General features: G+C 63.5%; 2 protein-coding genes across 3 annotated transcripts; both read left to right on the forward strand.

Moving 5' to 3' along the window:
• Positions 1-435: 435 nt before the first annotated feature.
• On the forward strand, positions 436-7,515 carry TTYH2 (tweety family member 2). Of its 2 annotated transcripts, XM_059864234.1 has the most exons (15): positions 436-595; positions 1,120-1,292; positions 2,440-2,551; positions 3,212-3,432; positions 3,511-3,606; positions 3,689-3,761; positions 3,863-3,932; positions 4,054-4,109; positions 4,188-4,280; positions 4,356-4,448; positions 4,527-4,669; positions 4,763-4,948; positions 5,030-5,108; positions 5,736-5,828; positions 6,452-7,515. In XM_059864234.1, exons 1-15 carry the CDS (start codon positions 467-469, stop codon positions 6,527-6,529), a joined length of 1,695 nt encoding a protein of 564 aa, XP_059720217.1. In that variant the 5' UTR covers positions 436-466; the 3' UTR covers positions 6,530-7,515. The 2 variants fall into 2 exon arrangements, with proteins under 2 accessions (XP_059720217.1, XP_059720218.1); XM_059864235.1 differs by lacking the exon at positions 5,736-5,828.
• Positions 7,516-8,455: 940 nt separating this feature from the next.
• DNAI2 (dynein axonemal intermediate chain 2) lies at positions 8,456-13,882 on the forward strand. Its single transcript, XM_059864739.1, has 12 exons — positions 8,456-8,638; positions 9,453-9,614; positions 9,694-9,815; positions 10,847-10,989; positions 11,494-11,607; positions 12,084-12,223; positions 12,410-12,532; positions 12,727-12,953; positions 13,100-13,235; positions 13,313-13,459; positions 13,552-13,749; positions 13,832-13,882. Exons 1-12 carry the CDS (start codon positions 8,456-8,458, stop codon positions 13,880-13,882), a joined length of 1,746 nt encoding a protein of 581 aa, XP_059720722.1.
• Positions 13,883-14,182: the final 300 nt, after the last annotated feature.

Raw genomic sequence — 14,182 nt, forward strand, 5'->3', positions numbered from 1 at the left:
TGGAGCCACCCTGGGGGTCCTGAGAGCCACCCTGGGGGTCCTGGGAGCCACTCTGGGGGTCCTGGGGCTGCTGCTGCTCCCGGCAGAGGGGTGCAGGGGCCGGTTCTGGTACCGGTGGGCACCGGGGACTCACCGGCCCTGGCGCTGCCCTTTTGCTCTGGGGTGACAGCTGGGGACGGGCCCTGCGGGACCTGGGGCTGGCACGCAGGGCCACCAGCGTGTCCTGTGCGTGGTGTCCTGCATAGCAGAGCCTGGCAGGTGCTGTCGGTGCCCCTCCAGCAGAGGTGCGGGGCGCGGTGTGGCGGGGCTGTCGCCGTGCGCTGTCCCTGCCGGGGCGGGGCGCGGGGCGGTACCGGGGGCGGTACCGGTGGGTGGCTCCCGGGGCGTGTCCGGGGCGGGCGGGCAGAGCCCGCGGCGTGGCGGCACCGCCGCCCCCCGCCCGGCAGCGCGGCGACCCCGGCCCGCCATGGGGCCCGCCCGCGCCGGTTACCTGGCGCCCTGGTGGGCGGCCTGGCTGCACGGGCTCCCGCACCGCGGCCCGCGCCTGCAGCCCGTGCCCAGCACCTTCCGCCCGCAGGACCCCGACTACCAGCAGGTACCGGCCCGGGACCCCCGCGCCCCCCGCGCCTCCCCGCGCCGGGTCCCGCTCGCCCCGCGCCCCCCGCGCCGCTCCCGGCGGCGCCCGGCGCCAGCTCTGATCTCACGGCGCACAAAGCGCCTTTCATCGCCCGGGCCGGCCGGCACCGGCACCCCCGGCCCCGCCGCTCCCCGCCCGGCCTCGCCGCTTCCTCTGCTCCTCCCGAGCCTCCGCCCCGCGCTCCCGGAGCCGCCGCGGCCCCCCGGCATCCCGGGGCACGGCCCGCCGTGACCCCCGCATGGGGAGGGGGACAGCGCCGCCGTCCCGGTGCCCCGACAGCGCGGCGAGGGGGGCTGCGCCCCCGGCTCGGCCACCGCGGCTCGGGGCCCTGCGTGGGAATGGGGACAGGGCTGGGGACGGGGACGGGGACACTTCTTCCTCTTCCCCACGTGACAGTCCCGTGGGGCGCGGAACGCCGCCGCATCCCGGCCACGCGAGCGGGTCACGGGCACGGCGTCTGACTGTCCCCTCTCTCCTTCCAGTCGCTGCTTGTCCTGGGCTTGGTGGCCGCCGTGTGCCTCGGCCTGAACCTCCTCTTCCTCACCGTGTACCTGATCTGCCTGTGCTGCTGCAAGAGGGACCAGGACCCCGAGAGCAAGCGACCCCACTCGTGTTGTGTCACCTGGATGGCCGTCACCGCCGGGCTCATCTGCTGGTGAGGACGGGGACAGGGACCTGGTGCTGTCCCCCTGTCACCGAGGGGACTCTGCGCTCCAGCCACGAGTGGCTTTAATTAGATCTGTGCAATAAACGTGCTCCATCCCCGCCTCCTCCCGTGCAGCTGCCGGGGCAGCCCCAGGGAGCAGCTGCGGGCCGGCCCCGGCCCCGTCCCCGTCAGGGCTGTGCCGCCTTCCCGGCTAATCCCGGGCGGGAGCCTGGCCGGTCGCTAATCCCAGCCCGGAGCAGATGGCGGGCGGCAGCGTGACCCAGCTGGCAGCTCCCTTGTGCCCGACCTTAATTGCAACCACAACAATTAGACAAGGGGACCCTTCTTCACCCAGCTCTGGGGGCTTTCCAAGCCCACCTCGGTTCGGGGTGGCTGGGAGGACCCCCAGGGCAGCCATCCCGAGTGTCCCCCGGCATTGGTGGCCTGGGGGGGAGCAGGATGGGCCACGGGCCCCTTTGGCTGCCTGGCCACCACCCTGGCTCCAGACAAAGGGAGCTGTGCTGGGGCGGAGCGAGATGGCTGCCTGCGAGCCTCGCACGGAGCAGGGAGACAGGGAGTCAGGGAAACGGCACCAATGAGCTCAGCGAGCTCCCCCAGCCCTCCCAGCAGGGCAGGGGACACTCTGCAGCTCCCCGGGGCTTTGAACCCCCCCAGCAGCCAGTGGTTGGTTGTACCGGGGTTTGGCATCACTGTGTGCACAGGCCACGTGTGGGCACGTGCCTGGCCAGCACACGGCCGTGGGCACCTCTGTCCTCAGAGCCAGCTCCGAGCTCCATCCCAGCTCCATGGGGAGCTCTGCAGCAGCTGCAGGGGGCTCGCCACAGGGCCTGGAGCTGAAGGTTTAATCGGAGCCACGGCGGATTCCCCTAATCTGCTTGGCCCAGCCCCTCCGCCCTCAATCTCTCGGGGGTTGGCAGGAGGAGCTTCCAAGGCACCGTGCAGCTCTGGCTGTCCCCAGGCCCCTGTCACCAGCAGGAGCAGGTTCCCATCATGGTGCTGTCCCTGCCCCACTCTTTGTCTCTGCCCTGCCATTGGGGGCTGTCCCCCAAAAGCAGGGGAGTGTCCCCTGTCTGACAGGTGTGGCAGGGTGAGCGTGTCCCTCCCCTGTCACCAGGGTCCCCTCTCTGCCCCACAGTGCCGCCGTTGGCATCGGCTTCTACGGGAACAGCGAGACCAACGACGGCGTTTTCCAGCTGCTCTATGCCCTGGACCACGCCAACCAGACCCTCACTGGCATCGACTCCCTGGTAGGGCCACGGCCCCAGGGTGCCTCAGTGCCCCGCTGTGGGTTTGGCTGGAGCACCAGGGAGGGACGTCCGGCCGAGCCCCCGGCGTGGCTGTGCTGGCCGAGCGCGGGAGGGTGACGTCACCCCACAGAATGGGACCTTTGTGGCCCGCCAGGGCCGGGCCGGGGCCATGGCAGGGCTGTTCTGAAGGCACTGCAGGTGGGGGGGAGCTGCTCTTCTGGGAAAAGCATTCCAGGGATGGGGCATGTGGCAGGGCCAGGCTGGTGGGTGCTGACCATCCTGGGGGAATGACCATCTTGGGGCACTGACCATCCTGGGGGAATGACCATCCTGGGGCACTGACCATCCTGGGGGAATGACCATCCTGGGGCACTGACCATCCCAGGGAATGACCATCCAGAGGCACTGACCATCCTGGGGCACTGACCATCCCAGGGAATGACCATCCTGTGGACTGACCATCCTGGGGGAATGACCATCCTGGGGAATGACCATCCTGGGGCACTGACCATCCTGGGGGAATGACCATCCCGAGGCACTGACCATCCTGGGGCACTGACCATCCCAGGGAATGACCATCCTGGGGCACTGACCATCCTGGGGAATGACCATCCCGAGGCACTGACCATCCTGGGGTACTGACCATCCCGGTGGCCGCAGGTTGCCAGCACCACGCTGCAGATGCAGGGAGCGCTGGAGCAGCACCTGGCACGGCTGAACGAGCTGCTGGCCTCGCGGGGGGATTACGTGCAGACCCTCAAGTTCACCCAGCAGCTGGCTGGCAGCATTGTCCTGCAGCTCCAGGGGCTGCCAGCCTGGCAGGGGGTCAGCGCTGAGCTCACCGAGCTGTCGGGACAGGTGGCCTATGTCGAGTATTACAGGTGAGCTCCAGCATCCTGAGATGTCCCAGCAGGGCTGGGAAGGTGCCCGTGTGTGACACAGCCTTCCTCTGCACCCAGGTGGTTGGCTTACCTGCTCTTCTTCATCCTCGTCCTCACCGTCTGCCTGCTGGCCTGCCTGGGGCTGGCCAAGCACTCCCGCTGCCTCCTGCTCCTGTGAGTAGCCTGGGGACAGCCTCAGGGGGCTCACGGGGACCCCCAGCCATGCTCCCCACTCTGCTCCCCGCTCTCCCTGCAGGATGCTGTGCTGTGGGCTGCTCATGCTGGTCCTCAGCTGGGCCTCCATGGCCGTGGACACGGCGGCTGCGGTGGTGAGTGGGGCAGGAGGGGAGGGAGGGAGGGAGGGAGGGAAGGGCTGCCCGGGGCTGTGCTGAGCACTGCGGGCATCGGTGACATCCCTCTGTCCCCACAGGGCACCAGCGACTTCTGCGTGGCCCCGGACAAGTTCATCATGAACCAGACAGATGATGAGATCAGCGCAGGTCAGGGCTGGCTGTGAGGTGGAGACGAGCACGGGCAGGACCCCAAAACCCACCTGGGGGACTGCCACTGTCCCCCCACAGCTCCGAGATGCTCCTGCTGATGTTCTCGTTCTCTCTGCAGAGGTGGTTCATTATTACCTGTACTGTGACCAGAGCCTGAGCAGCCCCTTCCAGCAGGTACGGGGGGGGTGGGCACCCCCTTTGGTGCTGCCTGGGGCTGGGGGGGTCTGTGACTGTGCCCACTCCCCCCTGCAGGCCCTCACCGTGTTCCAGCGCTCGCTGACCACCATGCAGATCCAGATCCAGGGGCTCATCCAGTATGCACTGCCCGTCTTCCCCACAGCTGAGGTACAGGAGGGGCGAACAGGGATCCCCATCCCTCCCTCTGCTCCCCAGAGCTGCCTGACCCCCCTTTTCCCACAGAAAGACCTGCTGGGGGTCCAGCAGCTCCTCAACTCCTCGGAGACCAGCCTGCACCAGCTGACGGCCCTGCTGGACTGCCGGGGGCTGCACAAGGTGAGCGGGGGCTGACTGGGGACCAGCTCCGGGGTCCCCCTGGGTGCCACCGGCGCTGCCCCGCCTGTGTCCCGCCAGGATTACCTGGACGGCCTCATCGGGATCTGCTACGACGGCCTGGAGGGGCTGCTCTACCTGGGGCTCTTCTCCCTGCTGGCGGCCGCCGCCTTCTCCACGGTGATCTGCGCGGCCCCGCGCGCCTGGCAGCAGCTGGCCGGGCGGTGCGTGTGCCCCCAGACCCCGCCCTCCCCCTGGGCACGGAGAGCCCCCTCTTTGCCGCCCGGGGCGCGACTGCCAGCGCTCTGTCCCCGCAGGGAGCGGGACTACGACGACATGGACGAGGAGGACCCGTTCAACCCCGCGGCGCGGCGCATGGCCGCGCACCGCCCGCCGCGGGGGCAGCTGCGCAGCTTCTGCAGCTACAGCAGCAGCCTGGGCAGCCAGAGCAGCCTGCAGCCCCCGGCGCAGACCGTGTCCAACGCCCCCGTCTCCGAGTACATGTGAGCCCCCCCGAGCCCCCGCCGCCGTGGCCAGGGAGCCGTGCCGGGCCGGGGGTGACGGGGGTCTCGCTGTGCCCCCAGGAACCAGGCCGTGCTCTTCGGAGGGAACCCCCGCTATGAGAACGTGCCCCTCATCGGGAGGGGGTCTCCTCCCCCCACGGTACGATGGGAGGCCGAGGCCAAAGCCTTGTGACACTCCCGGGAGGGTGACTCTGGATCTGCTGGGTGGGACAGGGATGGGAGGTCCTGGTGCCTCCTGCCCGGCTCTGACCCAAATCCCGGCCACCCACGGGGAGGGGGCACAGCCACATGCTGGGGGACACCAAAATAAGCGTCCCCTCCCTGCCTTCCCTGTGCTTCCTCTCCATCCTGGCTCTCAGAGGATGCTCCTCGCAGTCTCTCCCCTCACATTCCCATTTCCCTGCTCGTTAATCCTGCCCTGTCTGGTATTGCTGCTTCATTTTTTATTCCTTGTCTTTTTTTTTTTTTCTTTCTTTCTTCTTTTTTTTTTTTTTTTTTTTTTGTGATTTCTTTTAATTTTTTTGCATCCATTATTTTGGAGCTAAGTTGCCCATCAAGAGTAAGTTCAGCCACTTCCTTCTCCCTCCTTATCCTGGGGCAGCAGCCAGGTTCTCCCCTCCTCCTCCTCACCCTTCCACACCTCCCTCCATCCCCTTTTCCTGCTTGGCTTTTGGGGTGCAGAGAGCTCAGGGAGAGGGGGCAAAGGGCCAGGAGGATTTTCAGCTCCCACATCTTGGGATGCTGGTCCCTGTCTCCATCCCTGCAGCAGTGCAACCCCTCCCAGCCAGGATATGGCTCCAGGAATGCTGCCGTAGCAGGAATACTGTCACTCTCCTCCAGGGAGGATTTTTTCCATCAGGTGGAAGCTTGGATCCCATCTCACAGATCTGGCAGCTGGCGAGAGCCTCCGCCCGGGGGGGGACACGAGTGGGGGGATTAATTGGAGCGCTTCTCCCAGCCCTGAATAGTCTTAATTCACCCAGGATTCAGATCCCTGAGGAAAGACTTTCCGAGTCCAGAATAACAAACTCGGAATAATCTTCCTTAATGCCTGCCCGGGGTGATCCTCCCTGCTGGGAAATCCTGGAGGAATGTGATCCTGGCGGGGCTGGAGCCCTGGGCTCCTGGCATCCCACGGACACATCCCCACGGGCAGATTTGGGATGAATTTGGGAAGCTGGGAAGGTGGAGGATGCACCTGGGAAGGGACAAAGCTGAGCTGGATGGGCTGGAAGGGCTTTGCCTTGGGGAGGGGGCAGATTTGGGATGAATTTGGGAAGCTGGGAAGGTGGAGGATAAACGTGGGAAGGGACGAAGCTGAGCTGGACGGGCTGGAAGGGTTCTGCCCTCAGAGGGGCAGAGAGCAGGGTCCGACCCCTTCCGTGCCCCCCGGCAGATGAATTTGGGATTAACCCCCACGGGAACAGCCCCGGGGGCAGCGTGGGGCGCTTTGGGGTGCTGACCCCCGCGTTCCCCCCCCAGTACTCCCCGAGCATGAGAGCCACGTACCTGGCGGTCACCGATGAGCACGTCCGGCACCGCGGCGACTTCCCAGCCTAGGAGGGGACACCAAAGAGCCCGGATGGGGAGAGCAGAGCTCGGGGTAGGAGCCACGGCGGGGCTGGGGGTCGAGCCCGGAGCCCCCCAGCACCCCCTGCCCTGGGCAGCCCCACACCCTGCCGCCTTAGGGGCTCCTGGGAGTGCAGAGGGGGCTGCGGGGGCTCCTCCTGTCCCTGCGGAAGGTTCTGGAGCACAAAGCCCACGCCACGCTGCCCTGGGGCTCCCCTAGCAATGCAGCACCAACCACTAGTGATCCCCAGCCCTTCCCAGCCCCCCCTCGCATCCCAGGATGAGGGATTTGGGATGCTTTGGCCCTGCTGGTTTTCCTTCGCTTTGCCCCCGGGGTTTGGGAGGTGCTGGCTCTGTTCAGAGGGGGGTCGCTGCAGTGGGGTTTGTGGCGGGTTTTGGGGTGGGTTTAGGCTCTTTTTGTCTCCCCAGGGCAGGTGTGGGCTGGGGCAGGCTCCCCTCCTCCTGCACCTCCCTGGAGCGGTCACAAATCCCCTGGGAGAGGGACAGGAGCTGCTGGGGCATCCCTGGGAAGGGACAACGTGGACCTGCCACCTGGAGGCTCAGCCAGCATTTCCAGGGCTCCAGGGTGAGGAGCTGAGAGAGCCGTACGAGCTGAACCCGGCCCTTTGGGGCTGCCCTTTGGCACACGGATCCCAGGGAAAGGCCCCTTCCCCTTGGAGCAGGGATGGACCCCCTGCCCCATCCACCCAGACCCCAAAGGACAGGGACCCCCCAGGGCCAGGACATCCCCCTGACTCCCCCTCTCCATATTCCCCGTGACTAGCATCCCTCCCCTTGGGGAATATCCCGAGGGATTTTTTTATTTCTTTGGCTTTTAACGTTTCCATGTAACGGTACTGTAGAAGAGCTGTTGTAACCGCATGTGAACTAACCGAGGGGCTCCGGCTGGGAGCTGAAATCCGGCTGGATTTGTTTGTGCCCTTTTGGGAGGAAAGATAATAAACACTTGGACTAAATTAATCTGTCCCGTGCGGGGTTTTTTGGGGATAATCCTTTTTTGGGGGGGATAATTCAGCGTTTGGTGCGCTTTGGAGTTGACCATCCCAACATGGCGGCGATCACGTGACACTGCACGCCACCATTACTGTGAGGGTGGTGTCACGTGATGGCGCGTCAGTGTCACGTGATCCGGTGCAAGCTGTTGCCTGGCAACGCCGACGCGTCCCCGGTCAGGCCTCACCGGGAGCGGGACGGGACCAGGCCCCACCGAGGTCCCGGGGCCTCCGTGGGGTCCCTGGTCACCCTGGGTGCTTCATCACTCCATCCCTATGGCTCAGCTCCGCTCTGGGGCCCCCTGAGGCTCCGGCTGCCTGTTGGGGCCCTCTCAAGGTCCTCCCTGCTCAGGATCCCTGCTGACGTTTGGGCTTTGCTGAGGTTCCCATTCCCTTTGGGATCGTCTGGGAGTCTCTGAGCTTCTTGTTCTCTTTTGGGACATTCCCAAGGCCCACACAGTCTTCTGGGGCTCTGGAGGGTGCCCACTCCCATTGGGGTCCTCCATCCAAGACCCCATTTCCTTTTGGGGTTCCCTGGGGTTCTCCGTCTGTTTCAGCATCCTCCCTCTCCGGGGTCTCTGTTCACATTTGGGTCTCCTTGAGCCTCCCATTCCTTTTTTCCTTTTCCTTCATCCCTGAAACCCTCTCTCCTCCTTGGAGATCCCTGAGATCCCACTCTCCATCTCTGAGAACCCCACTCCCTTTTGGGATCCTCTCAGCACCTCCCACTCTCCTTTGGAACTCTCTCTTCCCCCTTGAGGCCCCTGATTCCCTTTAGGCTTCCCCAAGGCCCTCCATCCCTATTGGAGCTCTCCATCCCTGAGGACCCCCCTCCTTTTTGGGGCTCCCTTGGAGGACCCCCCCTCCCTCCCTGGCCCCGCAGTCCTTTCCATCCCCTCCCAGCATGGAGATCAAGTACGAGTACTCACGGAAGCGCAGCGAGTTCGGCCGGCCCTGCAGCTTCTCAGACCTGCTGGCCGAGGTCACCGTGGACATCCCGCCCGACCCCACCCTGGCCGATGACTTCATCCCCCAGGACCCCGTGGACTTTGGGGTGCAGGAGGGTCCTGTCCTGGCCGTGCACGAGGTACAGGGACACCCCCTCGCCAGGCAGAGGGGACATCCCAGGGTGGCAGCCACACAGAGGGCAGCTGGCCATGGGGGATGGATGGATGGATGGATGGATGGATGGATGGATGATGGATGGAGGGATGGATGGATGGATGGATGGATGGATGGATGGATGGATGGATGGATGGATGGGGGATGGATGGATGATGGATGATGGATGGATGGATGGATGGATGGATGGATGGATGGATGGATGGATGGATGGATGTGGGATGGATGGATGGATGGATGGATGGATGGATGGATGGGGGATGGATGGATGGATGGATGGATGGATGGATGGATGGGGGATGGATGGATGGATGGATGGATGGATGGATGGGGGATGGATGGATGGATGGATGGATGGATGGATGGATGGATGGATGGGGGATGGATGGATGGATGGATGGATGGATGGATGGATGGGGGATGGATGGATGGATGGATGATGGATGGATGGATGGATGGATGGATGGATGGATGGATGGATGGATGGATGGGGGATGGATGGATGGATGGATGATGGATGGAGGGATGGATGATGGATGGATGGGGGATGGATGAATGGATGATGGATGGATGGATGGATGGATGGATGGATGGATGGATGGATGGATGATGGATGGATGGATGGATGGATGGATGGATGGATGGGGGATGGATGGATGGATGATGGATGGATGGATGGATGGATGGATGGATGGATGGATGGATGGATGGATAAATAGTGTGACAGGCACCTTTTGGGCTCAGGGCCTCTGTCCCCTCCATGTCCCCTCCTTGTCCAGGTGAACACAGAGCGGGCACAGGTCTCCATCCGGGGTGTGAACCACGTGGAGGGCGGCTGGCCCAAGCACGTGGACCCCAAGAACCCGGAGCTGACCACCCGCTACCGGGAGGAGGTGGAGAGGGAAGAGGTCTACACCAAGACTGTCCAGCGCCTCGGCTTCGTAAGAGCCTGCCCTGCTCCCCCCCAGACACCCGGGCCCCCCAGAGCCCCCCAGAGCCACAGCCCTGCTGTTCCTGCAGGTGATGGAGCACTTCATCAGGCAGAACAACTCCATCGACATCTACGAGGAATACTTTGAGGAGGAAGAGGAGGAAGAGGAGGAGGAGGAGCATCCCTCAGCCAAAACCATCAATGTCATCAGGTAGCACAGCTGGTGGGGCTCACCAGAGCCTCAGAGGGGTCAAACCACCTTCTCAGAAAATGGGAGAACTTTAGGAGTTAAATTCCAGTGAGTTTGGGATGATCCTGTTGCAGTTTGTGGGTGCAGAGCCCAGCTGAACCCTCCCTGCCCCACCATTCCATCCCTGCCCCACCATTCCATCCCTGCCCCTCCATTCCATCCCTGCCCCACCATTCCATCCCTGCCCCTCCATTCCATCCCTGCCCCACCACTCCATCCCTGCCCCACCACTCCATCCCTGCCCCACCATTCCATCCCTGCCCCACCATTCCATCCCTGCCCCACCATTCCATCCCTGCCCCACCATTCCATCCCTGCCCCACCATTCCATCCCTGCCCCACCACTCCATCCCTGCCCCACCATTCCATCCCTGCCCCACCATTCCATCCCTGCCCCACCACTCCATCCCTGCCCCTCCATTCCATCCCTGCCCCACCATTCCATTCCTTCCCCACCATTCCATCCCTGCCCCACCATTCCATTCCTTCCCTACCATTCCATCCCTGCCCCACCACTCCATCCCTGCCCCACCATTCCATCCCTGCCCCTCCATTCCATCCCTGCCCCATCATTCCATCCCTGCCCCACCATCCCATCCCTGCCCCACCACTCCATCCCTGCCCCTCACCCTGCCCAGGGGATTTGGGGATGGGAACCAGGGCCAGACCCAGCTCTGAGCATCTCCTGATGGTGCTTTTGGATTTTCCATCAATTTTCCTTGTTCTTGGTGCCTCAAAGGTTAATTTCCATATCAGGGGTGTTTAGGGGTCAGATCCAGTAACATAATTGGATTTTTAGAAAGGTATGACTGGAAAGAGGATGAAATCATCAACTCTTCTCCCCCCACCCAACTCCTCAGGAGAATCATTTCCTGCACTCAAGGCCTGAGGGCTGCAGATCGGTTTCCTTGTGGTTCCCACATTCCCTGCGGGAGATGTTCATCCCGGGGATTTGCAAACTGACCCGTTTTGGCCGATGTGTCACCCCAAAGGGACCCCAACACGCCCAGGAGGATGGCCACGCACCTCTCCTGGCACCCCGACGGCAACCGGGCCGTGGCCGTGGCTTATTGCAGCCTGGACTTCCAGGACAGCAGGAAGGAGCTGAACTCTGATTCCTACGTCTGGGATCTGGGTAAGGGCCAGGCCAATCCCACCAGGTGACAGGGGAAGCACTTTGTGTCTCAGAGAGGAGGATGAGGCTTGCAGCACCCTGGGGAGGGTGGCTGGGAGAGCCTGAGTGCAGAACCAGGAGAAATGGGAGCTGGGAGGGGGGAAATAAGCACTGAAATCGCCCTCCATGGCTCCCCAGCCTGCCAGGCAGCAGAGCCTCACGTGAGGGTCTGGTGGTGATGAGTGCAGCTGGTAATGAAGGAAGAAAGAGGCAGCAGGAGCCCGGAGTAAGACTTGTACAAGCCTGCCTCACTCCTGATGTGTTTTGGAGTGAAAAGGACAAAAAGAAGGGTGGGAATGCAGATTTGTGTACTGGGGGTCTGTCCCCAGGCCAGCTCCCAGTGACACGGGCACCTCCTCCTGCACAGCTGCATCAGGGAACGGGGTGGGGGCAGCAGGGTGGGCTGGGGGCTGCTTTTGGGGGGCTGCCTTCACCCTTTGCTCTTCACTCATCCCTCCTTGGCAGAAAAACCCTACGCCCCAGAGCTCACCCTGAAGCCCTCGTCCCCTGTGGTGACCCTGGAGTACAATTCCAAGGACTGGCATCACGTGCTGGGAGGCTGCTACAACGGGCAGATAGGTGAGGGGGTGAATTCTGCTCCGGCCTGGCTCCAGCCCTGCTGCACTGCCAGGACCTGTGCTGCCACTGGGAGAGCAGGAAAAGCCCTGGGACTTACCTGTGGGCAAGTGTGTGCCCACCAGAGCGGGCACCCAGGGAGGGGAGGACACCCTGCCAGGGAGCCCTTCACAGCAGATGGATGGATGGATGGATGGATGGATGGATGGATGGATGGATGGATGGATGGATGGATGGATGGATGGAGGGATGGATGGATGGATGGATGGATGGATGGATGGATGGATGGATGGATGGATGGATGGATGATGGATGGATCCAGGGGATGAGCAGGATGGGTGCTGTGCTCCAACCTCTCCCACCACGCTGGATGATCTCTGGGAAGAGCTGGGTGAGGTTTTCTCCCTGTTCCAGCTTGGACAGTGGGGGAAAGGTGACAAGGAAAGAAGCTGGGCACAGGCTTTTCTTTTCCTTCCCAGTGTATTGGGACACCAGGAAAGGGGGGCTGCCCATGGAGATGACCCCTGTGGAGTTCAGCCACAGGGACCCCGTGTACGGAGCGTACTGGCTGCCCTCCCGAACGGGCACCGAGTGCTTCTCGGGCTCCACCGACGGGCAGGTGAGGGGCTGCAGCAGGGCAAGGGGCTCCTCAGGGCTCCTGGAAGAGCTTCCTGTGCCTGCTCTGCCCCTCAGCAGCACAAGATCCCAGTCTCCCAGGCTGGCACGGGGCAGCTGCAGGACTGCCAGCACCTCTGGCCGTGCTGGGAGCAGCCCCCACAGCCCCTGCCACGCCTTGTCCCCCCAGGTCCTGTGGTGGGACATCCGCAAGATGTCACAGCCCAGCGAGAGACTGGTCCTGGACATCAGCCGGCAAGATCAGCTGAAGGACGCTCTGGGTGCCATCTCCCTGGACTTTGCACCCATCCTGGTGAGTGTCCCTGTGCCCACCACCCACGCCCCGACCTGGGCAGGAGGGGGAGCCCAGCCCAGGGGTTTCAGTCCCTAAACCCCCCGTGGTGGTGGGTCCCAGGGTTCTGGCTGCAACAGGATCCCCTCCACAGCCCCCCACACCGTGGGGTGTCCATCCTGCTGACAGCTGCACCCTCCTGCTCCCACCCCCAGCCCACCAAGTTCCTGGTGGGCACAGAGCAGGGCATCATCATCTCCTGCAATCGTGACTCCAAGACACCGCCCGAGAAAATCGCCAACATCTTCAGAAGCCACATTGGGGCTGTCTACAGGGTGACCAGGAACCCCTTCTTCCCCAAAGTCTTCGTGTCAGTCGGTGACTGGACTGCCCGGATCTGGACGGAGGAGCTCATGGATTCATCCTCAATTATGGAGACCAAGTAGGTCTCCTTTAGAGAAGTACTAGAGGGTCTTTAGTCGGCCAGAAATCATGCCCAGGGCAGGTGGCAGTGGGGTCTGGTCAGCTCTGGGCTGGTGACCGAGGCAGGGCAGTGCCAGCGTGGCTGAGGGCTGGCTCTGCTGGAAGGTACCACAGCTCCTACCTGCTGGACGTGTGCTGGAGCCCTGTGAAGCCGGCCGTGTTCTTCACCGCCAGGTCGGACGGGGTCCTGGACATCTGGGACTTCCTCTTCCACCAGAAGGAACCTTCCCTCAGCCTCAAGGTGGGTCCCCAGCACCTCTGGGAGCCTCGCATCACCCCAGGGCCCAGTGTCACCCCCCACCTGTGCCCTGTCCCCAGGTGTCCAACGATCCCCTGCTCAGCCTGTGCTCGCAGGACAACGGGCGCATCCTCGGCTGTGGCACCAAGCAGGGCAATGTCTCCCTCCTGGAGATCTCCCCAGGGCTCTGCACCATCCGGAAGAACGAGAAGACCCTGACCTCCACAGTATGTGCCACCCGAGCCCCACGCTCTGCCTGCAGCCCTGCGCTGTCCCCAGACACGCCGCAGGGTCCCCGTGCCCCCACATGTGCCCCCAGATGTTCGAGCGGGAGGCGAGGCGGGAGAAGGTGCTGCAGGACAAGTACCGGGAGCGGCTGCTGCGGGAGCAGGAGCGCCTGCGGGCCCAGCCAGAGGAGCAGGAGAACGCCCTGGAGACGTTCAAGCAGGCCCAAGCAGATTTCCTCTCCAGCATCAAGGCGGAGCGGCGGAGGAGGGGTCTGGAAGTGCCTGGAGAGGTAACGGGGATGGGACAGCCTGGCCACCAGGGCAGGGACCCCAGCAAGGGGGCAGGGGACAGGGTGAACCTCTGTCTTTCAGGATGAAGAGGGGGAGGCAGCTGAGCAGGAGCAAAGCCGGGAGGAAGAGTAGGAGGATGCCAAGGTCAGTGTGCTCCACCTGCACCTTCCTTTCCCCTCCATGCCAGAGCTGCTGCAGGGACGAGGCCGCTGTCCCCAAGCCAGACAGTTCTCCTGGGCTCTCTGCCCTCCTGGGGTGGCAAGTGGGGGACCCTGCACAGCCCCCTGACCCCTCAGCTGCCCCCTGGCCTTTGTATCCTTATTTTCTTTGGTGTGAATAAACCTGTGTTTTCCACAGCACGTTTCCTCTCTTGTCACAGCAAGGTCGAGCAGAGGGTGGGAAAGTCACGTCCTCCTGCTCCTCCTGTTATTT

This window comes from Haemorhous mexicanus, chromosome 20 (genome assembly GCF_027477595.1).
Source record: "Haemorhous mexicanus isolate bHaeMex1 chromosome 20, bHaeMex1.pri, whole genome shotgun sequence".
Classification (NCBI taxonomy): domain Eukaryota; kingdom Metazoa; phylum Chordata; class Aves; order Passeriformes; family Fringillidae; genus Haemorhous; species Haemorhous mexicanus.